General features: G+C 40.0%; 1 protein-coding gene across 6 annotated transcripts in view; it reads left to right on the top strand.

Moving 5' to 3' along the window:
* trim9 (tripartite motif containing 9) overlaps positions 1-24,263 on the top strand; it is a 54,229-nt gene extending 29,966 nt beyond the window's left edge. The window contains exons 4-11 of one of the 6 annotated variants that reach the window (XM_080870695.1): positions 9,438-9,548; positions 10,686-10,839; positions 11,072-11,217; positions 14,165-14,303; positions 16,690-16,728; positions 17,749-18,049; positions 19,081-19,243; positions 19,924-24,263. In XM_080870695.1, coding sequence (XP_080726821.1) covers positions 9,438-9,548; positions 10,686-10,839; positions 11,072-11,217; positions 14,165-14,303; positions 16,690-16,728; positions 17,749-18,049; positions 19,081-19,243; positions 19,924-20,001 — 1,131 coding nt within the window. In that variant the 3' untranslated portion in view covers positions 20,002-24,263. Of the gene's footprint in view, positions 1-9,437; positions 9,549-10,685; positions 10,840-11,071; positions 11,218-14,164; positions 14,304-16,689; positions 16,729-17,745; positions 18,050-19,080; positions 19,244-19,923 lie in introns of all 6 variants that reach the window. The other 5 variants (XM_080870698.1, XM_080870694.1, XM_080870697.1 and 2 more) reach the window with 5 other exon arrangements.
* The last annotated feature ends 409 nt before the right edge of the window (positions 24,264-24,672 follow it).

Here is a 24,672-nt window from a genome sequence, read left to right as displayed (position 1 = left end):
AGGTTCACAATAAAAGCTGTAAAAAGAGCAGAAAACATTAAATCAATTGAGTCTGATTTTAAAACGAGGCTGCTGCAGATCACTTGGCATCTCCAGCAGAGCTTCCTGCTGCTCTCCTCTGGTCCTGGCTCCTGACAAGGAAGCCTGGTCGCCATGGTGACTGAAGCACGTTGAGCTTGTTGTTTGAAGCTGTGGAGGCGAGAAGTAGTCCTTCATAGCATGAGTCAGGTTCATTTATTCCAGCACATCAGGAGGACTGACCCATGTGTTTGTGTAGAGAAGCAGCAGAGGCAGAAGGTTTGGAGTGGATACAAAAGGAACCCCAGATAGGTCTCCTTTAAGCAGACAGTCTGTAAAGATTATCTTCTAAATGCTGATTCAAACCATCTGTGCACAGCTAAAACACGACATACTAAATGCCATGTTGATGTCTTGTAAAAGAATTATTCAATTGGATGAATTATAATCAAAAAAATTACCTGAGTCACCTTTGAAAACCTGCAATCTGTTATAGGTCTCCAACAGCCTAATATAATTTCCTGTTCGACTCATTCACCCTCGGGTTCCTAGACGCAAAGCCGGACATGAGCAGGGCAGGCTGCAGCCCTCTCTGTAGCCTGAAGGATTGTGTTGCAGGCTTTGGCTATAAACCGCATGCTTAATCTTTTAACCTCAAAAGTTTTCTGACAGATTTTTTTCCCTCCAGGAAGCAATTTTTCACAGTTTCTGTCAGATGGAAAATCACATGGCCTTTAAACTGGCTTAACTGGTAATCTATCACCATAAGCATTTTATAGTCTTCTTTCTTTTTGTTATTTCTTTTGCTGTAAATACTAAGGACTGAGTGTCCAGCAGTTCTGATGTGTGGTTTCCTTGAGTCGACTGCAGAACAAAGTTTTTGTGGATTCTCAAGCTACCCGAAAAACATGAATGTCAGTGTGTAAAAAAGCTCTGTTCTCCATCAGACTCTGATAGATCAGAGGCTCAAATTTCCAACAAGCACTTTAATGCACCAACAAGAAAAGATCTAAAAAAGTGACTTCACATTTTCAGTAACACTCGGTTCCTTACAGATCTGTTCATAGCTCACATCTTTTCATTAGATATGAAAACATTGTGGTTTAGAGAAAGGCTCTCAGACTGTATATAAAAGATGGATGATGTCACCTATTGGTTTGTTCAATCCTGTTTTGACGCCTCCATTCTAGCATTTGATTGCTTCTATCTTAAAGTTTTAGAGAAACAGTGTCAATATTTAAACCAAATTATTGATTCTTAAGTTAGCACACTTGGCAAAGCCTCGGGCCTAGAGTCCTGCCCACAGAGTAATGTGTACTCCCTGGCTAGTTGCAAGTAGTTGAAGGTTGCTTGCAATCACTAGCACAAAACTGGTCCCAGAGATGTATGTGACACAGAAAAAGAGTCTGCTGTGATGGTTGCAGTGGTACGGCACAGCTTTTACTTAGAAGGCAAACTTTCTCCGCTTTCTGTTTCCATTGCACTTTTTCAAGTTTCACTACTGCTCTGAGAGTAGATTGCAAGTGTTTGCACCAAAGTTAGCGTCTTCCATGCAACCTACATGTGACCACAGCAGTCTGCTGGTGACCAAAGTAATCAAAAAGATTTTTTGGGTGCAGCACCCTCTTTGTGAACAATTTTACCCGGCAACGAGAGGTTGCCTCTAGGTCTGTGTGGCTAAAGCCTTAGCAAGGTGCATGAATTGCAGACGCAGATACATGCTAATTAGTAATTTACTAATAAAATGATGGAATTCATGAACCAGTGGGAACTCTATACTTCTGGGATGATGAAGAACTGCAGATCTGGCATTTCCAAGGTGGCTTTGGTTTTCAGCCTTGGAGGTTTTCTTGCAAGTCTTTTCATGGAAAACAAGCTTACCCCCTTGCAACATCAGAGTAACAACACGAGTCACCTCAGTCTTTTGTGTATATTATTGTGTATATTGATCACTTTTCAACTGCGCCACTTGCTATTCTGAGCTAAATGTCTCTTGGCTTTATCATCAGATATAGTGCTCGGGCATGCATCTTTTAACTCCTGGTATGAAAGCCTGGTTTTTCTCAAGATGTCAAACTATTCCTTTGATATAGCTGATGCTTTTAACTGCATACATCTCAGCAAAAATGTTGAATGTAATTAAATTCACTGCGATGGATTTTTTTCTGTAAAGCACATTTCATTTGACGGAAACATGAAAAAAGAAAACATCAGCACGGTCCTCTAATATAATGTGAAGATTGTATTGAATATGATCAAAACGGGGCCCACTTCTTATGCTCTCAATCTCTTTTACTGGATTCTTCAAGGAACAGATTCAGCAGATGAAGGCTGATTAGAGCAACACAAAGTGAATCAGAAACGAAGTCAGTCTGCATCTTCTCCTGCTTCATGCAAAGTTTGTCACTGGTTGCTAGGTCCCCTGTTCACCCAGCTCGGGTTGGTTAATGAGTACAGCGGCTCTGAGGCTATTTTTATTTCCACTTGCTTTCCCCCTTGTTGAACCGACTGTGTTACTCCAGGGGAACCCTCCTTCTCAGGGTCCTTCTCACTTTTAACTAGGCATGGGAGGTATTTTGGACCGAATGGATGCTTAGAGATGTGGTTGGAAGTATAAAGAAAAGCGGAGGCAGATTTCAAATGATTCATTTTCTTATTGTGAATGACAGTTTTCATTGCAGCGAGATAGGCAGCAGAGCCTGTTATTGAAGGTTATTCAGTGTGGGAGGATTACTTGTTAATGTTGAGACTGCTAATGTTGTATAAGGGTCTTACTCGCCACTACAGTTGTATCTTTTCTGTCAGATCCTGACAATCAATAGAGAACTAATCAAGACAAGAAACTCTAGATCTAAAGGCTATTTATGTTCAAGATATATGATCGCTTTTTCTATTAAGAGTTTAATTCAGAGATTCCCAACAAGGGCTGTATCTCAAGGGGTACTTCTGCAGTAGTCTGGAGGTAATCTACAACAAAAGCCAGAATTACCATTTAAGAATTGATTGGAACTGAATAAGTTTGAGTAAAAAGTAATGGCTAGGCAGTAGAAAAAGACACTCAGAAGATTATAATTATAATTATATCAGTAATGAAAAAAATGGTTGTCATAGCTCGTTAAAAGTATGGCTGAACAACTGACATTGTAAGCTATGAACAACCTGTTGAAACCATTTGCTAGTATGGGGGAAAATGGAATCAGGGTTAGTGTAATAGATGAACAAGCCCTTCAACAGACTGGGGAGATGTCCAGGGTGCATCTCCCCCCTGGCTTTATGGCAGTTGGAAGAGGCTCCAGCCACCCCGCGACCGTAAACCGGATAAGCAAAAGAAAATAGATGGATAATAGATAAACATTTTAAATAGCTAGTTAATATGTATAAAAGTTTGTAGTGGTCGCAGGGACAGAGAAACTAGAAAAGGCAAGTACAACAGGCAAGCCAACTCAGACTGCAAGGAAGAAAGTGCTATTCATACACAGAGAGGGCTAATTAGGAAGGAGACACAGGAGAACATAATCAAGACAAAGAGACAGATAGAGACAGAGTAGAGACACAAAAAGAAATCGATCTTGGACTAAAATGTAATTTAAAGAAAAAAAACTCAAACATGAGCCAAAACTAAAAGCAAAAGAACTATGAACCCTAACAGAACCAACAAAACACAAAGAACTCCAGAAACCTCAAAAACCCTGAGGTATGACTAAAGCTTCGATACAACAATACGCTACAGACCCTCAGCCAGTAATACCTGAGAGCATCAAACCATAATGAAGACACAGAAAAAGAAATTCCTGACTCACAACCCTTGTTCTGAGATCCAAGACCATGACAGTTATAGCGCTATAAAAGTGATGAAAATAGTCTTATACTCAAGCTATAACTATGAAACTTAGGCAGTAGTTTTGCTTGAAAATTGTTGAAGGTAGTTGCTTATTATTATTATTCTGAATGCGTGACTGGTTTTCCCGGGTAAACATGTTTGGGTTTTTGTCTGTCGTGTGGACTTCTGCAAAAACAAGAGAAAATAATTGAGATCAGTCAGTAAAGAAAATGCATTTCAAATCTGTTATTTTGACCTATGCATGTATGCATGGGTCGCTTACTGCTGTATTTGCTTCAGTTCTAATAGTAAACGCTAACAGATTCTCACTGACAGCTGATTTTCAGTGGATGTGGCACTTGTCACTTCCTCTTATCGTCACTCCACTGTGCAGCATATCCTCACACACACACCTTAATGTTTAATGTTTCTAATAACAAACTATTTTTCTGTGTGTTCTTTTATATTTGACCCTCATTTAATGATTGTCATACACACCCCTTTTGTCGGTCTACAAATGTTATCCTGTGTCCTGGAAGGGGACAGTTTCAAAGACTGCAGCCACAGTAGCTCACAGACACAAGTGCTGCAGTGGCCTAATAACTACAGCAGATACAAATAGAAAATGGTAGAAGAAGCTTTACCTCCTCAGCAGCTAACAACACAGAGAAACAGTAACTGCTGAAGTAACTACAGAACAGTTATTGCATCTTAAGGCATCTGTGGTTTAGCAGGTAGAGCAGTCATACACCACCCGGAAGGTTAGAGGTTTGATCCCCAGCTCCTTGGGCAAGATAGAGAGTTTCCCGCGATGCATCCATCAGAGTGTGAGTGTGTGGATGTTAGGTTAAAAAAGCAGTTGTATGAATAGGTGAATGAGGTTTGTAGTTTCCAGTGCATTTCCCATGTAAAATGTGTCTTTAGTGTGTTTTTATGAGGTAGTATTTGTGACTCCAGTATGTGCTCATTTATTTAATAAGCACCTGTTCCACTGCAAACACGTTTCTCAGTGTTTCCTACTATGAAGAAATCAAACGTGCTATCAAAACTGCTGTTTGTTTTAGCACTATCACTGTCTTACATTTTCATCATCCCTCGGTTTCCTGTTGTTTTACCATCACTGTGGAGCTTCTGTGACAAAGTGCTTGATCACCCTACCAGCCACATGAGAGGATACAGTTTGTATCCGCTGTGCAGAGACTGTGGCCCACTTAACGCAGCAGACTCTGCCTTCCTCTACCGCTGTCCTGCACTGTGTTTTCTGGCTCTCAATCCACCATCTCTCACTCTCTTTTTCTGTCTCTCAATTAATTTCTCTCATCAAGATGCTAAATTTGCTCCACTGCCGTCCCACCACAAGCTGCTGCAGCCCCTTCATTCTCGGTTAAATTCAGACGAATGAATCTTCCCTGCGCTGATTATCCGGAGATCATCTGGCAGAGCACTATTGCCGGCGGCAGTTTTTATATCTTATTGGGAAGCTGATTTAAAGCAGATTTCAGGGAGGATGGCTAGAATGCTGAGAGAAGCTGTTAGGGAGCATCGAATCTGAGAGAGAAAAGAGGAGGATGACAATAAGGGAAGGATGTAATGAAAGCTGGCAGCACTTCTTTTGCACCTTGAAGAGAGATATTCTTTATACACTGAATTTAAAACATTTCACATGCAGACAAGGGACGGTGAAGTGATTGTTAAGCAGGCAGCGACAGCAGTAAGAAGCCTTTTCCTGGAGCTCTGCCAGGCCACTGCGGGGCTATGGATGTTCCAGCTTGCCACAGCAGGGATGGTTTGGCCTTCAGCCACAGAAATGTAAACCGAACTGTCAGAGGTGAAATGAAATCTTCTCTCACCAGAGAGAGAAACGTTGATTCATTCCAGAGAGTTGTTTGAAAATGATTCAGTGTGTCCTAGTAAATATTAATTCACCAGGCAAGCGGTCAAGCCTGCTTTTTGTTGTCATTTGTATGAATGTCAGAGGTGGAGCCGAATTTTTAAATCTGGTTCATTTAAGTTCACGCCGCCTCAGTAGGAATGGACTAAGGCTTTGTAAGTGCTCGCTCATTTCTAAAGCCCAGCAAAAGGATGAAACGCTGCAGATATTTTTACTAGAATCTGTAATGTCACCTGAGCAGGGCTGACTGATCTCGAGATTTTGCTTAAAAACACAAATCCAAAGATTTTTAGGAGTATCCAGTGAATCGTTGAATAGTTTTTAGAGTAAGCCAAACTAAGGGCATTTTATTTTACTATAATGATGTATGTTCCCTAAAGATGCTTTAATCAATCTGGATAAAACTTGCTATATAAACTGCCTAGGGTACCAGGATTATCAGTATAAAGCTTTTAGGAATTATTATCTTCAGTGATGCTGTTTGTAAAATTGCTAAATGAATTTCCGTGCAGTGCAGTCCATATCTGTAAATAAGTGTTTATCAAACAGTGATGCTGCCAAAAGTGCCTGTAATCGATTACTTTGTATTAATGAATATATAGCTTGCAGAGAAGAACAATAAATACACCTTTTTATTATTATGAACAGCATTTTTTTTGACATTTCACTGGCAAAAAGAGTTACATACCGTGATGTAATGGAGATCAAAAGAATAACAGGACAAATTAACATACATGTCTGTGTTTTCATGGATGAGCCAAATATATTATCCACATGGAAGACAAACTCTATTTAAGACATTATAGGCCATTTTAATAAAAATATAAATATACAAAATGAATAACCAATAATTTCAGCGTTTACAAAAGCAGGAGAAAAAACTTGTATCTTGATCCTGTATGCATCATTATAGCCCAACTGAAACGTTTTCATGTCATTTTAACATAATTTATGGACTGGCATATTTGCTTGTCACATATTAAAGATTCCTGATGAAATGGCCCAAATATTTCACTTTAGTCAGTGCATTTAAAAATTAGATTTTCCAAACAAAATGGGAAAATTTTGCTTCCGATTCTTTTTAGTTGATACGGAGCCCTACAGAGCCCCGCAGGGGACATGGGAGAAAAAAAATTAGGACGGACTTTTGCGAGATCTCGCAAAAACAAACTCGGGATCTTGCAAAACAAACTCGGGATCTCGCAAAAGTTTTAGCCGCATTCTTCGGAGGCCGCCAGCTCGAAGCCGACCGGGAGGTCAAGGCACGATGTGCCGGGAAAGCGGTGTTCCTCCCGGCTGTAGTAGGTCTCGACCTCCCGTTAGCTTCGAGATGGTGGGTGTCAGATCTCCGAAAACGTCGGAGCACTTTTGCAAATATGTGATGTCTTGTAAACCGAGCAGATATCTGACGTTTACACAACTACATTCACGCCTCAAAATATCTTAAAAGTTTATTTTGTGACCCAGAAAGAGTAATATTACAACTAAGTAGCTGCCGCCATTGTTGGAATTCAACTTTTGCGAGATCCCGAGTTAGTTTTGCGAGATCTCGCAAAAGTCCGTCTTAATATTTTTTTCTCCCATGTCCCCTGCAGGGCTCCGTAAGTTGATGTGATCGTTGCTACACTCTTTTCAGAGTTGAATTTCATATCATACTGCAAAGCATAGTTTGAGCAGACTCTAAGCAGCTGCTGCAAGCCAGCTCTATAAGGAACAAAGCAACTAAATCATCAGCATACAAATTATTAATAAGGCTCTCCCCCATCATGTATCCTGTATTCTGCTTGTTTAGTGTTTTAGAAAGATCATCCATATAAATTTGACGAGGAAAGGTTGTACTTCTTCCCCACTGGACATGCATAGTTTGATATGAATACTAATAATGCAAGATCCTTATCAGATATGAGGGGGCTTAGTAAATAGTTAACTATGATTAACACGGTCAAAACCTTTGGTCCATCGAAGAAGCACATAAATGCACCACATATACACAGCATATATGCACAAATTAGTGCTTTATTTTTTAAAGCAAATTAATTGTCAATAGTTGTTTTATATTCTCAAAGCCTATCCCCAAAAGATTCTTTCTAATATTTTTGACAGTATGCTACCCAGATAAATTGGGCTGTAGTTTTCTAAGGTGGATATTTGACCAGTTTTGTCCTTGACTAAAGGCACCAATAGAACAGTTAACATGGAGTCAGGTAGGCTGCCATGCAATAACTATCCAGAAAAGTGAGTATGTGAGTAAAAGTGAGATTTGAGTCTGCTGGCAAACTCCTATTCCATCAGGACCACATACTTTGTTTTTGTTCACTGTTGCTGCAAATTTATGCACAAGACTCATGTGTGTGTGTTTCAGTGAAGGAGGGTTAGAAAGTTTGAACCTCTAAATCCGCCCCTTTTGGCTACATCTTCTCACGGTGGCTTTGATTGCACAATCTCTAAATGCTTCATGACATTACTGGGCTTCTGAGACTGTTGCATCAGATGTGTTTCATGTGCGTTCACAATAAGACCCAAATCCGGCACACCAGGGACACAGGTGGGAGGTTGCAAAATATAACCAACTTAAATGAGCTCTCGAAATTAAGGAATAAAGAATTGAAGTCGCTGCAGGGGAGAAAATATGCAACAAAAATCCAGACTGGAAGATAAATGAACGCAGTGAAGTGCCAAGCCTACAGGAGGTGTGCAAGGTCAGGCAGGCATATTTATAAAGAGAGGGAAAGGCACAAGAAAAACAAACGTAACTGAAAACATGTGCAAACAATCAGGCAATCACATGGTGGTGGGAAAAAGCCCAAGACAGGAGGAAATGTGTAGCACATAGACAAATAGTGATATTCATTAATATACACTAAAGACCTAAAACAATACCAGACCATAAAAATTATTTCCATGTGTCTCAACTCTCAGTTAAAATTTGAAAATTACAAAAGAAAGAATTATCATGCCCTGTTTGCAGTCATCAGTAAATCATCTTCTGTTGGTCAGCAAACGGCTTCAGGAAGGATTTTCCTCTCCATTCAGCCTTGGAGCTGTGGCGGTGAAGTTTCTGTTTCCTAGCAACCCCCTGTCCGGCACTTGTGTTTATTTCACACTGTTGCAAAGAAGCTGCGGACATCAGTCTCGGTAAGAAAGAGGGAATTTCTAGACGACATGTTACTCTGGAAGGGTTTCTGTTCCTGTCCCCTCGATTAGGATTAATGGAGCTAATCCAAATTATATTTTTTGTTAAATCAAACGACTAATACAGGGCAGAAAATCTGAAAACTCTGAATGCATCTCAGAGCCGTGTCATCACTCATAAAGATATTTTAGGGCAACTTTTTCCTCATCCCTGTCTGTGATGTAACTACTGATGACTGTTCAGGCTGCCCGGGTGTGAAAACACAGTGTCACTTTCCTTCCGTTAACGTCAGTTACAGGATCATTTGCTAGTGTCCCGTCAGCCTCTTCTTCCTCCCTCAATCTGTGTCTCAAGAGAAAAAGAGTTACTCAATCAATAACTCTGACGATCCTGCTCCTAATCTTTTGTCTGAACTTCTGGCTTTTTCTCCCCTCTTTCCTTGTTTTCTTTAGGTCTGTCTACATCCATCCTTCTTCTCATTACTTGTCTTTCTTCTAGGGATGACGATTAGCTTGTGATTATGAACTGTAAGTGTATTATACATGTTTTCTCTTCTGTTCTCCCTGTTTTTCCAGGTGGTGCGGGATCAAATCTCCCACTGTACAGTAAAGTTGCGTCAGACCACAGGCCTGATGGAGTACTGTTTGGAAGTCATCAAGGAAAATGACCCCAGTGGTTTCCTGCAGGTAAGATGGCCACAAGACGTCCTTTTTACTTTTACAAGCTACAGCTGAAACAATGAAGTAGAACTGGACGAAAGATTTCTTAAAACAAGGTGGTACAACACCTCCAGCTGACATCAAAAAGTAACTTCTCCGGCTATTACTGGAATTAAACTGTTGGAAAACTGATCCATAATTTCATTAGAAAGACGTAAAATGATGGTTTGCCAAAGAAACCAAATATTTCCAAGCTCTGCTTTTTAGGGGAACAATTTTGCCTTATTAAAATCAAACCTTGCTTGACATCTGTTTAAAGGCAAAAAAAACTTTATGTTTCTTTCTAAAGCTGCCTCTAACTGACGTTTTTGTTCTGATGAGGTGATGAGCAAATGCTGTGTCACACTTGTGACACCAGTCAAGCATTACGTGTTTGGTGACCTTTTTAAATTGATATCTTAATTATTCAGCAAGTGATTTTAACACCATTCAAAATTCTTCATTAGATCATGAATGACAAACTCATTTTACGTCGTGGGCCACGTCTTTGATCTTAAGCGGGTCGAACCAGAGAAACTCCCCTTTCTGTCAGTGTAAAGACATTTAACTATGCATTTAATCCGAAATTCAAAATGCTGATGATAAAGAGAATGAAATAAAAGAAAGAATAAACGTTTCTGTCACTTAGATGTTTATCTATTATTTAATTACTTTAATGTAGTATGAATAGCAAAGGCGAAGATCTTTATCAGGAGGAAAACCTGTAAACCTTTTCATAAGGTTTTCATCTATGGCTCCCTTCGTATGTTCCAAAGCCAGATTGGGGCCAAATTAGAGCCTTTGCCAGGTTGATTCTGGCCCCTGGGCCCTATGTTTGACACCCCTGAATTAGGAGACATATGGGAGAAAACATAGTTTACCTATTATAACTTTTTTTTTTCTTTAAATTTTAATGAGAAACTATCCAAGTTTGAAAACATTTTTTGGAATACAACTAGAAACCTTTTAGACACTTGGTGGAAAAGAAAAATCCCATTATTGCATTTATGGATCATTGCATCTTTATCTGCATTTCTTCATCTGAACGGAGGCTGAAATGTTCTGGCAGGCTTATTATTAATGAGAGATTTAGCGGTAGATTAATCTGTACTGTGTGTCTCACAGATCTCTGATGCTTTGATTCGGAGAGTCCACATGACAGAGAGTCAGTGGGGAAAGGGGACCCTAACCCCCAGGATGACCAGTGACTTTGACCTCACTCTGGACAGTGGACCTCTCCTGCAAACAATCCACCAGCTGGACTTTGTACAGATGAAAGGTACACAGACAGAGAGCCTGATATTTTTTTAAGAACCACTGTTTGCTCTACTTAAATGTGCAAAATTCTATCTAAAACATTTACACTCTTACATTATAAGGCTCTCACTATGTGTCCTTTTATATAAAAGTTGTCTTTGCTGTAATGCAGCGTTATATCCACTTGGGGAGTGAGTGTGTGTCTCTTCATACCTCTGTGGGCTGTAATCTGGCCTCGTTTGTCCCCTTCTTAGTCCCAGCTGCTCCCATGCTCCAGCTGGAGGAATGCTGCACTCAGAACAACAGCGCCACATTGTCATGGAAACAGCCACCACTCTCCACCATCACCGTGGAAGGATACATCCTAGAGCTGGACGATGGAAATGGGGGGCCATTCAGGGTAGGTTTCCTAGTGCAGGTACTGTTTTGTCCCTGCAGGCTGGAATTTATCTGTCTGCTTCAGCAGTATTTTTCTTTAAATGAGAACTTTTGTGATATTTACATTTAGATCCCAAAACAAAAAGTGAAAAACAAGACCAGCTAGAGTATAAATCACCTTTATGTGACATGCTTTCCTTCTGTCTGGGCAAAGACTCCATCATTTGATACCAGGGAGGACACCGGCTCAGCCAGGGGAATGTGGCAGCAGTATTTTGTAGCTGAAATCACTCAAGTTAATGTGTGACAGTCGTACAGAGCACGTCACGTGACGCAGCGTAACAAGGCCCTGAATGACACGGCGTCAGGAGGAAGCATTTGTACCACCGCTAGGATGATCCTGTAGGAAGCGTGATCCGGCATCAAAGCAGTCGCCATACTCTCACAGAGGTTTAGCATGTAATCCATCCTATAAGATACTCCCCACGCTTCTATTCACTGAAGCCCCTGCTTTGTTACGACAGCAACTTATACCTCCTGAGCCATTCCCTGGGTACAATGGCAAAGCATATCTGTGTCTGAATTCTAAACCTCCGTATAGTAGGCCTGTTGATTTTCGCAACAATCAATCTGGGAGGCTTCCTAAAAGTGATATTAACATTCCGGATGCAGCGCCAAGGCAAGAACCTTATTAGTAGCCTACTCGCGGAGTTGGAAACAAATGAGTCATGTTACTTGGTTTGCGGAATAAATGTGGTTTTATTTCAACATAGCCCTGAGGCTCACACTTTGTAAGCAGGCAAGAAAGCAATGTTTAATTAAAAACAGAAGAAGAAGAAGAGAGGGGAAAACAAAATCTTCTTCTTTAGTAGTATGAGTCTCCATTTAAAGAGAGCAAATTAAGAGAGATAAAAGTGCTCCTCATATCTTCCTCTATATATGATCTCCAATATGTAACCTAGGAAAAAAATGTGCGCTGCTTAATTAAAAACAAAAAAAAATCCTCAATAAAAGTCAGTAAAAATTTCCAACTTCAGTATTTCGTTCACCGAATTCCTTCTGTGATTTAGGTGTTGCATTTGTTTAAGCACTATATCACGATATTCCAAGCAAATGATATTTCCGATGATAGGTGATGAAGTTATTTGGGGCTGCCCCTTTATAAATATTTGTCATGAACCAGCTCGAGGTTCAGACAGTTAATGGCATTTAACAGAATATATATTTACTTAAATTAAACGGAAATATGGAGTGACTAAATCTTAAAAAGAAGAATAATTTAACCCAGAACCCAAGCGAAAAAAACAACAAATGTTGAATATGAACACAAACACATAAAGAGGTGATAAAGCAGTCAGAGTGGGGAGGGGTAATGATGGCCTGCTCTTGCTTGCAGACATGTCTGGGCTTGTGTTGTTGATATATCATTGATGTTGTCGCAGGACGCTGATACCATTTAAAAGTTTATACCAATGTTAACATGGACAGTGTGATATGGCGCAGCCATTCTCTTTACTATTACAGCTTTTGGATAACGAGATCAGACCCAAAAAATGTTTCTCACAGTTCTTTTTTTCTGTTCTTGGCCCTGTATGATGTCATTGGGAGCATGTTTCCTAATATGGCTATCCTGGGCACAACACTCTAGCTGTGAGCAGAGAAGCCCCACCCACTTTCAAACCCTCTGTTTCAGACAGAGGCTGATGCCCAGATATAACATCAATAATGACTTTTTAAACTGTGAATCATGCAGAGCTGGGACATATGGAGTCGGAAATTAGTGTAATAGGTCTCCTTTAATAAAAAGAACACAAGCCAATAAAAAGCAGCCTGCAAATCCCCGAAGGCCAACCGCACACACACACACATACATAAACATCTCATCTTCGATATTCTAGTCTGCACTTTCTGTCAGCATCCTCTCATTACTCCAAAAAAAGAAGCACTATGTCCATTATATTCATTATAGCAGCTGGTGCAGCATAATTAAAGTATTTCGCACACCCCCGGCAGCAGTAACTAGAGCTTTTAACTCAAAAAATATTGGACTTTTTCATCCCTGCTGTGCAGAGATCCCTTGCAGATTCTGACTGTGAAGCTGTTGCTTTGCTCAGTGGTTTGTAAGGAGACTAGAAATGGATAGCAGCTATTTCTTAACGTATCCGGTTTTGTTTTGTTTTTCAAACTTATGAAAAGCAGACATACGTCCTAAATGCAGACTGTAAGCTAAAAGCAGCTGGTCGTAGTCGTTCACCCTTCAAGTTCTTTTCGTGTTCTGTAATTGTCTGTTTCTTAATTACAAGTGTGGAGTAACATGGTGAGCATTCGCATCCAATCTGCCAACTGATTCACAAACTGTATCTGCTAACTGCTAATTGGTAGAGAGCCATTGCCAAATTGTATTACAGCCTGGAGACTTTTTGTGTTAGCGTGTGATCGTCAACACAAACGCACCAAGACGAGAGTCGTGGCGAATGTTTTGCAGCATCTGTGATGATTTGGTTTGGGGTTTGTGTGTGTGTGTGTGTGTGTGTGTGTGTGTGTGTGTGTGTGTGTGTGTGTGTGTGTGTGTGTGTGTGTGTGTGTGTTTAAATATTAATTTGCCATCTGGTCTGTGCGTCTCTATAATATAAACTAAAATCCTTGTATTGCTGTACCTGCATCTGATGCAGCACTATGCCAAAAAATTCTGAGGGAAGTTTTCTCTTCCTCCTTTATTCTCTGATTCACTGAGTCACACCTACGCAGCTCCACGCTGAGCCTGGCGAGTTGTGTCCCCATGTCTATTTATACTCAAGTGTGGGCTGCCGTGCCCACGTTCAGTTGTACAAGCTCGCATTCTCTCTTATTACCCTCTCCACCAAATTCAAATGGGACACTCCTCCAGAAGAAATGGACTCTCTTTGGTGTCATAGTTACGCACTTGATGCATCTGCCAGCATAACAGGAAGCACTGTGTGTCTTTACAGGAAGTGTACGTGGGGACGGAGACCATCTGCACAGTGGACGGGCTCCACTTCAACAGCACGTACAAGTCCAGGGTGAAGGCCTTCAATGCCAGCGGAGTCGGCCAGTACAGCAAGACACTGATCATGCAGACCTCTGAGAGTACGTTGAGCCTCATCTCCTTCTTCCTCTTGTTTTCACTGTAAATTTAAATCACTGTGAATCTAGAAAGAGCAAAGACTCAAGTATGAATTGGTGTTTTGTTTTTTTAAGAGCGCTACCTCACTGACAGTTTTGAGCAAAAAGAGAATCAAAATTCAGCCATCGTTTATTTTATATTTGCTACTGAGCAAGCAAGCTTTCAGAACACTGTGCTTTTTAAAATAGAGCTACATGTTGGGTTGCTCAGGCCAGCGCTGATATTAGTTAATTATCAGTGGCAGTGTATTGTATAGGTCAGACGAGAAATAACGAGAAATTGCAACGTCTCCATTTAAACAGTGAGAACAGAGAACATTGGCAATTAGGTTTTTATCATACACAATAAATAAAGATGGTCAAACCATCAGCACGTCCTTGCACAGTGGGACACTGCAGCGCTGCCATATTTTATTGGTGATTTTAATTTCCAACCAGGTTGGGTGCACCACTGGTCGAGCAGCCTCTGGCTACAAATGCTCAGATACTCAGATACTTTTGCTTCACTTCCATTAAGATTTCGCCGTTTCCCTTTTATTTTTAGTCTGCCATTACCACACTGTAAAATGTCCTGCTCAGTTTGTAGATTGATCTTTAAAATAAACACCAAGATTGCTTGCTAGGCAAAATATCATTATCAAATCAATGTCATAAATATCCATGTTGCAGGTAACGGGCTCGTATGCTGCCAGCTCAAAACAAGCTATACCAGCAGGTGGCAAGAGCAAAGAAACAAAGCGAGGAAAGCAAATGGAGCTGGGCAGGCGTGCAAAGGTGTATGTAAGGCAGTAACAGGCAGGAGCCAAAAGCCAGTCGGTATATCTACAAGGGGAGCTAATTAGGGGCATAATGAGCAGATGTGTGTTGGCAGTTAAAGAGGTGACAGTTAAACGGCTGACAGAAAGAATACTGCTGATGTTCTTAATGATATAAGAACTGGTAGCTCCCATGACAAGTGGGGGAAATGAATGAGAGGAGGTTTATATTACAGCATTATAACATTTTTTTAAAAGGCACACAGTTAGCTTTTTTATCCCAAGATGGAAAGCTGGAAATTATGATGCTCTACAAACCACCAAGATTTATTCTTAGAGGCAAATATTTTCAGCATTTTTAACACCCACGTGTTTGTCTTCATGTTTTTGTTCCTCAGGTGCAGCTGACATCTTCCCAAATATGCCGACACTTTTCTTGCATGATCTTATCCTGTTGGCTGTATTTCCATTGATATTATTATAAGCTGAAATGTTACAGTGAATTATTTTCAAAGTGTTTTATATGAACATAAAAAAGGGTAGTTACCACTGTGGTTGTAGTTAATGTAACGTCATGCAATGAAGAAGATCTGCGTGCTGGCAAACAGCTGGCAGGTGTTTCTAACAACATTTGTAATATAATCTAATGGCTTACTTACTTTTTTTTTACTGATTATCACAGTTCAGTTACATTTCTTTCTACATTTGGGAGTTTACACCAGAGAAATCTTGATTTAACTCCAGAGAATCTAAAGAAATCATAACCTGCTGCTGCTTGGTTAAACCCTTATATTTTCATTATTATGCTGTATTTACATTATATTATATATTAAGTCTGCAGAGAAAATCTTCTTTCTTTGATGTTCTTCAGACTGACACAAGGCTTTTTGAGTTAGTTAGTTTCATAAGGATTTGAAAGATCCGGAAAAAAGCCTCTGTTGTTTTATATTTCACGCAGTACAATAAATGATCACATTAATTAAAGGCTTCCAAAACACAAGATTTTCATCCAGTGGGCAGCAGCAGGATGTGAATTCTGTTCGAAGGTGTGTTTTGCGCCTTTTAGCCCAAGGGCCTCGAGGAGCAGCTGGATTGTGTATAATCCACCCATGTACCGGCTTTCCCATTAGTTAAATGGTAATCTGCATAGATGGGGAAGCTTGTCATCCATCAGTGGACCTGAAAGGCCCAGACAGCCTCCCTACCTGACACAGAAAGCACTCAGCAGCTGTTGGAGGCGTACAAAGTGATCTAACCACGCAGACGTTTTCAGTGTTGTTGCACCCTTCTTCCAGATCAGATTGTCCTTTTCTTATTTTTCTTATTCAGAACAATTGCTTTGTTTTCATTGTTCCTTCGTTGTTCCTTCTAAGTCTGCAGTGGTTTGTTTCTAGGAGCTCTTTTGTTTTCATTTTGGGGCTCTCCTCTGGTCTTATGTCCAATGAGCTGAACCAGGATCCCTGATCAAATCTGCTTTTTACCCTCTCCACCGCCCTTCCCACCCCTCTGCTTCACTGCTTCGCTTTGCTCTCCTCCTCTTCCTCTTTTCTTTTCCTTTTTTTCTTCTTCACTCCCCCCACCATTTCACATTTTAGCTGGACTCCCTCCATGTGATATTCAGTCTATAGGCACAGGTATGGATGACTCTCCTTGCACACTGTTTCTGCTCTGATCCCCTTCAGGCCATTGCTTGTTTCATCAATGAGGTCTTCACACTCAACCCAGCAGGTGGGCAGTTTGCTCCTCTGTGGGCTGCACTTATTAAACGTGCAATACAAGCCTCTAATAAATGTCTTTGCTTTATTTCCTTCGGGAAATAAAGCAGTGTAATGGAACGTCGCTGCACATGGTGACACCAGTAAAAGCAGGTCCACTGGAGCCCAGCAAAAGCCCGCCTGTTTACCTTCCTGCATAGAGATCTGTTACTGTGTCTTTCAGCTGTGAGTCAAGCAGTATTGCAAAATTATCATTAGCATGTGGTTTAAGAAGTTTAAAAGCAATGTGTTGTAATAGAGAAAAGGAGCAGTTCACCTAAAGACAATACAAATTTAACTTATGTAGACCAACACAGCAGAGTCTGCTCTGATAGTGGAGGTTATCAGATGGCTCAAGCAAGCTTGAGTTCACAGTCTAAATGAACATCCACACAGAGTCTTTTACCTTTCACCTTTCACGTTTCTTTTCTTGTTTGGGTGAACTGATCTCTTACTATAATAACTATTAGAAGTTTCTAGTTATGTATTTTAAAGTTAAGTTTTATTTTATTAACAATTTCCTTACCCATAATTATCAAACTAATCTGCTTTTCCGTGCAGGAACCGGTTAAGATTTGCAGACTGTTTGACACAAGTTTGATTATCTAAAAGTGGTTAAGCTTATTAAGTTATAGATTAAGTTATGTAGTATAAGTATATAGTTTAGGTATTATTATTCGTGTTTGATCATAACAATGATAGTAAGTCTTCTTCTTGTCTTTCATGTTATTACTGTTCCCTCCATTCAGATATTTTTACAGTGTAACTTCACCTCATCTAACCTTTACCTTCTGGTTTTATGTGGTGTTTGTAAAATCATGATCATTGCCTCTCATCTCGCAGTCACTGATATTATTAACACTAAAAACCTAATGGTACGCATTTCCCTTTGTGCAGTAGCTTGGTTCACCTTTGACCCGGCGTCCGCTCACCCTGACATCATCTTCTCCAACGACAACCTGACGGTGACGTGCAACAGCTATGATGACCGAGTGGTCTTGGGGAACACTGCTTTCTCTCGAGGTGTTCATTACTGGGAAATGACCGTTGACCGCTATGACAACCACCCTGACCCAGCCTTCGGCATCGCTCGGAGTGACGTCCTGAAGGATGTGATGCTAGGGAAGGATGACAAAGCCTGGGCCATGTATGTGGACAATAACCGCTCCTGGTTCATGCACAACAACTCGCACACCAATAGGTAATAAAGAAAGTGACAAGTGATTGTCCATGTACTAATGCAGATGTAATTTCTTCGATCACAAATGGAAGTCTTCTGCTTTTACATGTACAGTATAATAGTGTTTAGAAAAGGGACACCAGTTTTACTTATTAAGCTTGTTGCAGAGGCCTGGGTTTAAATCTGCCCCAAGCTTCCCTGTCAATTCTCAACTGTCCTGTCATAACACAGGATAAAAGGCCACTAAGTAAAATAAAGTTTACTTCTAGCATAAGATTACTGTAGGTGCAGGAAAATGCTTCACTTAAAAAAAGATTCCCTTTTGCAAGATGCTGGAAACATTGTCCAGAGATTCTGGACAATATTGGCATGATAGCGTCACACTGTGTCTGCAGATTTGTCTTAAAGATGATCTATTGGATTGAGATCTGGTGACTCTGAAGACTGTTTAAGTATGGTGAACTCTTCGCCATGTTCAGATTGAGATGATTTGACGTTCTATGTTAACTTGCCAGAAGCAGCCATCATTAGATGGGTATACTTTGGCCATAAAAGGATGTACATGGGCTCTAACGATACTTGCGTAGGCTGTGCCATTTAATTGATGCTCAGTTTGTACTTTGGGGCCTAAAGTGTGCCAACTAAACACACCAAACACCAACATAATACAACCAGACTGACCAAACCATGATTTCATGTTGTTTAAGCCAAATTTTGATCCTAGCAACCGAAATGTCTGTCTGTCATCTGTAAATGAATGTTTAAGTAGCTTTTAAATGTGGTCAATGTGATCATGGTGTAGTTACTTTTATTATTATTAGTAGTAGTAGTAGTAGTGTTACAGGCTACATGATAAATATGAGCACTGATAATATGATTAACAGGCTGGAAAGAATCCAGACTCTAAAGTGACAAAGACTTAAAATAAGTCACTGCTAGATTTTAATTTTTTTTACCATGTTTTGATGGAAAATCTAAGCTCAGAACTGGAGGGTTACCGTGGTAAATTAATAACACGGTTATCCTTTGTTTTTTTTCCTGTGCCCACACAGGACAGACGGTGGCATCACTAAAGGAGCTACAATAGGAGTGCTGCTGGACTTTACACGTGGGATTCTCATCTTCCTCGTGAACGATGAGCAGCAGGGCCCAGTGGCATTCGAAGGCTTGGAGGGCGCTTACTACCCCGCTATCAGCCTCAACCGAAACGTCCAGGTAGAAAATTTCAGTCCATGCATGCACCAAAGTAACTGCAATCATCTGTTTCCAACTGAATTTACTCTCTAACCTTAAACTTCAGTTCATACCGAGGCATAAAGGCGAAAAATAAAGTAAAAATGGATATATTTTTTACATCCAAATACTGCAGAGACTAAATAATGAACCGACTCTGCACGGTATTGCAGAAAACAAGTTTATAGTTTTCCTTTCGATTTTAATTTCTTCTTTCAGTCTTAAATTTGTTCTCATGCTGGGGAAGTGCTGAGCCGCTCTGGGGGATGATGTTTAATTTGCTAATTCTGTCTTTTGCCGGAGCGCCGCAACAAACAGAAAGTGAGGATTCTGCTTGTGAATTAATAAAGCATCACATGAGTTCAGTTATTATTCATTACAACTATCTAACTTTTACAAATATGTCCTCGGGAGATTAAATCTTAACAGAGAAAAAGCTTCAAAGAGTCAACATCAGTGAGAAGCTTTGAATTTCTTTTTTGCTCCCAGTCAGTTTTCTCATTTGTAGTGCTGTATCCAGGAAGCAAAATGCCTCCCAAAGGGAAGAAAAATAGTCTTCATGCTTTGAGGGAATAGTTCCACAGCTCCCCCTGGAGGAGGAAAAATATATTGAATAGATTTAGTTTAGTAACCCATTTTTGTGTAAATGTGTTTTTCTTTAGGTCACACTGCACACTGGTCTACCCATCCCTGACTTCTACACTCCTGGGGAGGCTGATCCAACTGGCTCAGTGTGCTGAAAACTCAACACCATCCGATTTAAGGAAACCTCCCCAGCTTTCCCGAGGTTCCTCCTGCCAGTCAGAAACTCTTTAATACCCTCGCCAACTCCTTCTTCCCTTCTTCTTCTCTTTTGTTCCTGACCAACTGACCCCAAGCAATCTGGAAGAGGTCCCATCCAGCGCTGAGCCATGCCTTTATCATGCCTAAACCCCGGACTCGTGGTCCATCCTTGGGACACTGTCCGTATGGAGGGTGCTTTGCTGTCTGTACCCTGTATTTTGATATTATGATGTGTTCCAGTTGGTTGAAGAAGAAAATTTCCCAGCTGATGGACTTGGAATGTTTTTAGAAAAGTGTTTATAATGTGGGCTTCAATTAATAGTTTGACATTTTGGGGAAATATGCTCATTTGTTTTGCTTTTGTTTTTCCAAGACTTAGATTTGGATTATGGAGCCCATCTTAACATAGCTCATCATAAAGACTGAAAACAACGGGGAGGAAGCTAGCGTGGGCGCCAACTTTCAACCTTTTTTAAAATATTTTGATTTAAATATACATATTTAAATAGAGTGTGGCTGCCCATTTCCCCTTTTTCCTGTCTTTATGCAAAGCTAAACTAAGGCACATCTGGCTGTAGCTTCATATTTAGTGGATAGCCAAGAAAGTGGTGTTGTTTTGTAAATGAGTTTATAAGAAAAAAAAAGAGCCCCCATCATACCATCCACATACACTTCAATATATCCTATTTTTCATGCTCATCCCTCTAGGGAGAATGAGAGGTCATGTGTATGAAAGCGTGTGAGGATTGGTTGAGATGGGTCAGCAGCCGTAACGATCCAAGGACGAGAGCAATAGCCTGACTCTCAGCCGTGTCACTGTCATATCCTCGTTCGTATAAATGAAACGCTTTTCTTAGTGGCTTAGCTTGTGTGAACCTTCTGTATCGTTTGTATAAAGAAAAAGGAAAAATTACAGTATCAGCCTGAGATACTCCTGGAAGCGAGGCCTTCATGCACCCTTTCTCTGCAGTGCAGCTCTCAAAACAGGAAAGAGGGGGTTTTGGATTAATATATCATATAGAAGTGAGTTTGAATAAGGTGCTACAGCAGCTCGCTTAGTTCTGGCTTTTTTAAATGTAGGTGATTGAGTACTGGTAGTTTTTTATTATTGTTATTGAAATGATCTATTACAAAGAGGTGTATAGCTAAATAAGTTATTGATGTTCAGAGTTTTTCAACGAAAGTTCTTCATGTTTCCTTCAGTTGATACATAGCTGTTACAGAAAGAAATGAAACATTTTGTCGTCTTGAAAATGTACTTCAGAGTTTGTTTTCGTGCTGAGGAAGCTTCTCAGTTGAATTTCATTAGAGAGCAACAGGAGAGGAAAGCAGACGCTGGGCTGTTTTTGTGGCATCACATCTGGCTTCCTCAGTGGGCCACAATGTCAGACCAGCAGTTTGATTTATTTAAGATTAAGCCATGCTAAGTGCTAATGTTACCATGACATTATGACAAAGAAAATGCCAACATGCTGTGTTTAGCAGGGATAATGTTTACTTTGTTTAGCTCAAAAGTGTGAACACTTGCTAACAAGCTCTAAAAAAGCACACAAGGTTGAGGTGAGTGACATTAGTTTGCATTTTTTTAGTCAAAAAGTTATATTAGCACCAAATTGTATTAGAAGCTAGCTACAATTACTAATACATTAAATCATGATTAGTTTCAACTGGTTTAGGGGCCCCTGGGGAAAAAAACAGATGTGCATACTCTCTGATTCCCTCAAAATATGAACCCTGCTGCCTCCAAGTTCTCTTAAATTATGGTTAAATTAAATATTAGTTTGTTTTGGAAAGTGCATACCATGATGTACAGTACTATTCAAAACTCTTGAGCCACCCCTGTATTTCTTTACATTTTCCTTCCAATTAACCAGATATTTAAAGCAATAGTTCTCCAGACTTTCTCAAGGCTTTGCTGCTTTTTCACTCATTTTCAGTTGAGCCCTTGTACTTGACCATTTTGAGAAAAATGTTTTTTGTTTGTTAAGCTTCTCAACACTGACCTATCACTAAAACATTTAAAAGACATCTAACTTAAGTGATGAAACAATACTGTGTCTACACAAAGAACCACTTTTAGGCAATTTGTTACTAGTTGCCTGTCACAAAGCGCATCATTTGTTCCAATTTTTTAGTTAAATCTATGAAATATCTTAAACATAACACAGTTTGGCAGATGAAAAATAGTATTTTTGCACCAGGAAGTTGTTTCCCAAAGAGCTATTAGCTGAAAATGTGACATATCTTGGTATGATGTGCAGTGTGTCCTTAAAGCATTTAAGGAAATTGGAAAAAGGGATATCAAAAGACGAAATGGGAGGCCTAAAAAACTCTCTACAGCAGATACCAACAGATTTTGATCTAACATGCAATACCATCTGGAAAGCATCTGACTAGCAACAGATCAGTCGCACATCATCAGGAAAATTATCGGTCATGGACTGAACTCCCCAGAGTCCAAACCAAGCAAGATATAAAGAAAAGAGGGGTAGCTCAAGACTAGATTTTTACACTGAGCCCCTCAACAACATAGGACTGGATTGATGGCAGATAACCCACCTTAGTCGGTACTGTATTTCTAACGATGAGGGGCAAGACACTTGAAAGTTCAAACAGTTCAGTAACGCTACAAATTTTTTCTTCCGCAAAGTTCATTGGACACCATAACCTTCAGGATGATGAGATTCTGCTCAGAGCTCCTATGTTAGTCTGATTTAATTTTCGGTCAGTGTGCCTGATAACTCACACCAGAAGGTAAATCAACCTGAGAGGAACATGAATGTATCTGAGCTACCGAATTCAACCAACTGCAAGACGCTGCCAGTCAATGCTCAAGTCAAAATGTAGAATGATCCATTTGAAGGAACTGCTGCCCCTTCAGGTTGCTTGTAAAGTTTCCTGGAGCATCGTAGCCCTGAGACATACATCATACACAGAAGGTGCTATCCTGTGTTTGAGCTTCATGGGGGTGCCTTTTCCCCCTCTTCAGTACCCAAAAGATTTATGAAACTTTGCTAAGAACTAGATTCGTTGCTTCAGCAGAGTCATCTGTAACATCCGCGATGCCTGAATTCACCTGCTGCTACATATTTTTATATCGTGAAAGGGCAAAATGAAACAGTGATTATGTTTGCACCTAATACAACAGCAGCATTGGGGAGAAAAATCACAGTCAGGTTTGATTTTTTTGCTCCTTTCCTGTCCCGTGTAATTACAGTGATTGTAATTCATGTGGCACTGCTAAAATGGCTGCACAAAGAAAATATAACGTACAGTATGACAGAGTACGTGCATTTATACTGACTGCAGCATTCAGCAAGCTGCACAGCCTTCGTTCCAAGGCTGAATTCAAGCTTTGATTTATGCAACATTTAACTGGCTGCTTTTCAAGGTAAGCCCTTTGTTCAGCCATAATTATGATAGCGGAAAATAACGCATTCAGCAGTGGGTCACTGAGCGACGAGAGCTTCTTTTCAATCATACGCAGACAAGTGCAGCCATTATCAAAGCATTACACAACCTCAGAATCCAGGACATGTGAACAATGTGGCTTTAACTCAGCAAAATAGTTCATCGGAGACATTTTCCATATGTCTAATGTGAGATTGCGCACACTTGTGTAATATTCTGTGAGAATATTTAAACTTCTTTGATTTAAAAAGATGACCTGAATCTGTGTTTCTGAACTGAACACTTGGGGTGCTGACATTCAAAAGTGTGTGATTGTAACACTTATTGTTTCTAAACCAGCCATATATACTTATACAACATTAAATAGATTAACACGGGGATGATTTAAGTCTACTGTAAAGCCTCGCCAAATATGGAAACTATTTCTTAAAAGGACTGCACTCAGTCGCTGGGCGACACTGGGTGTTATATCTCCAAATGTACATACATACAGTCTATGTGTGTGCGTGTGCGCCTGTGAATATGTGTGTGTATTACCTTCATTATGACCTCATTTCAACTCCAAAGTGATTCCTTTTTTTGCCCCATTTGATCCGAAGTGGAATGTCATCGCTTATTATTATTTCCGGTGAACCTGAAATATCTCTGTGGAGAATTTTATCAATGTATTACTATGATTTTATCAAAGTATAATTACTATGATTGTTCCGGTGTCTATCATTACCATATTACTGCTATTATTCTGATGATTTGAAGTATAATATGAGCCTCTGTGTTTTCTGTATGTGTGAATATTCAATAAATAGGTGTGAACAATGTGTTATTGTTATTTGTAGTCGATATGAGAACCTAAATGAAGGATTCGGGAGGCATGCAAGACAGATTCAGTGCAGGCTGAAAAGGCTGGATGGAAGATGTGCACATCAGGAAAGCAAAAAGACAACAAAAGGAACAGCAGCGAGTGGATTAAGATATGTTGGGTAAATGGGTAGTTAAAGAGGCTGAGATGTGGAGTTGCAGAGAAATGAGTAACAGGAGCCAATAAGGATGGGGCAGACAATTACAGATGAGAGGAGAAAAGACAAAGACAGGAAGTAAAACCAACCAAGAGATGAGTCTACCCAAATAAAATCACTAACCTTGTCAGTTAATCAGACATAGGGTTTTAATTTGAAGCATCATTGTTATGTATAATTTTTAGGCTCTTGCACTTTACA

This window comes from Rhamphochromis sp. 'chilingali' (assembly GCF_963969265.1).
Source record: "Rhamphochromis sp. 'chilingali' genome assembly, chromosome: 21".
Classification (NCBI taxonomy): Eukaryota; Metazoa; Chordata; class Actinopteri; order Cichliformes; family Cichlidae; genus Rhamphochromis; species Rhamphochromis sp. 'chilingali'.
Note: the sequence above shows the minus strand (reverse complement) of the source record. Positions and strands in the feature narration are given on the sequence as shown.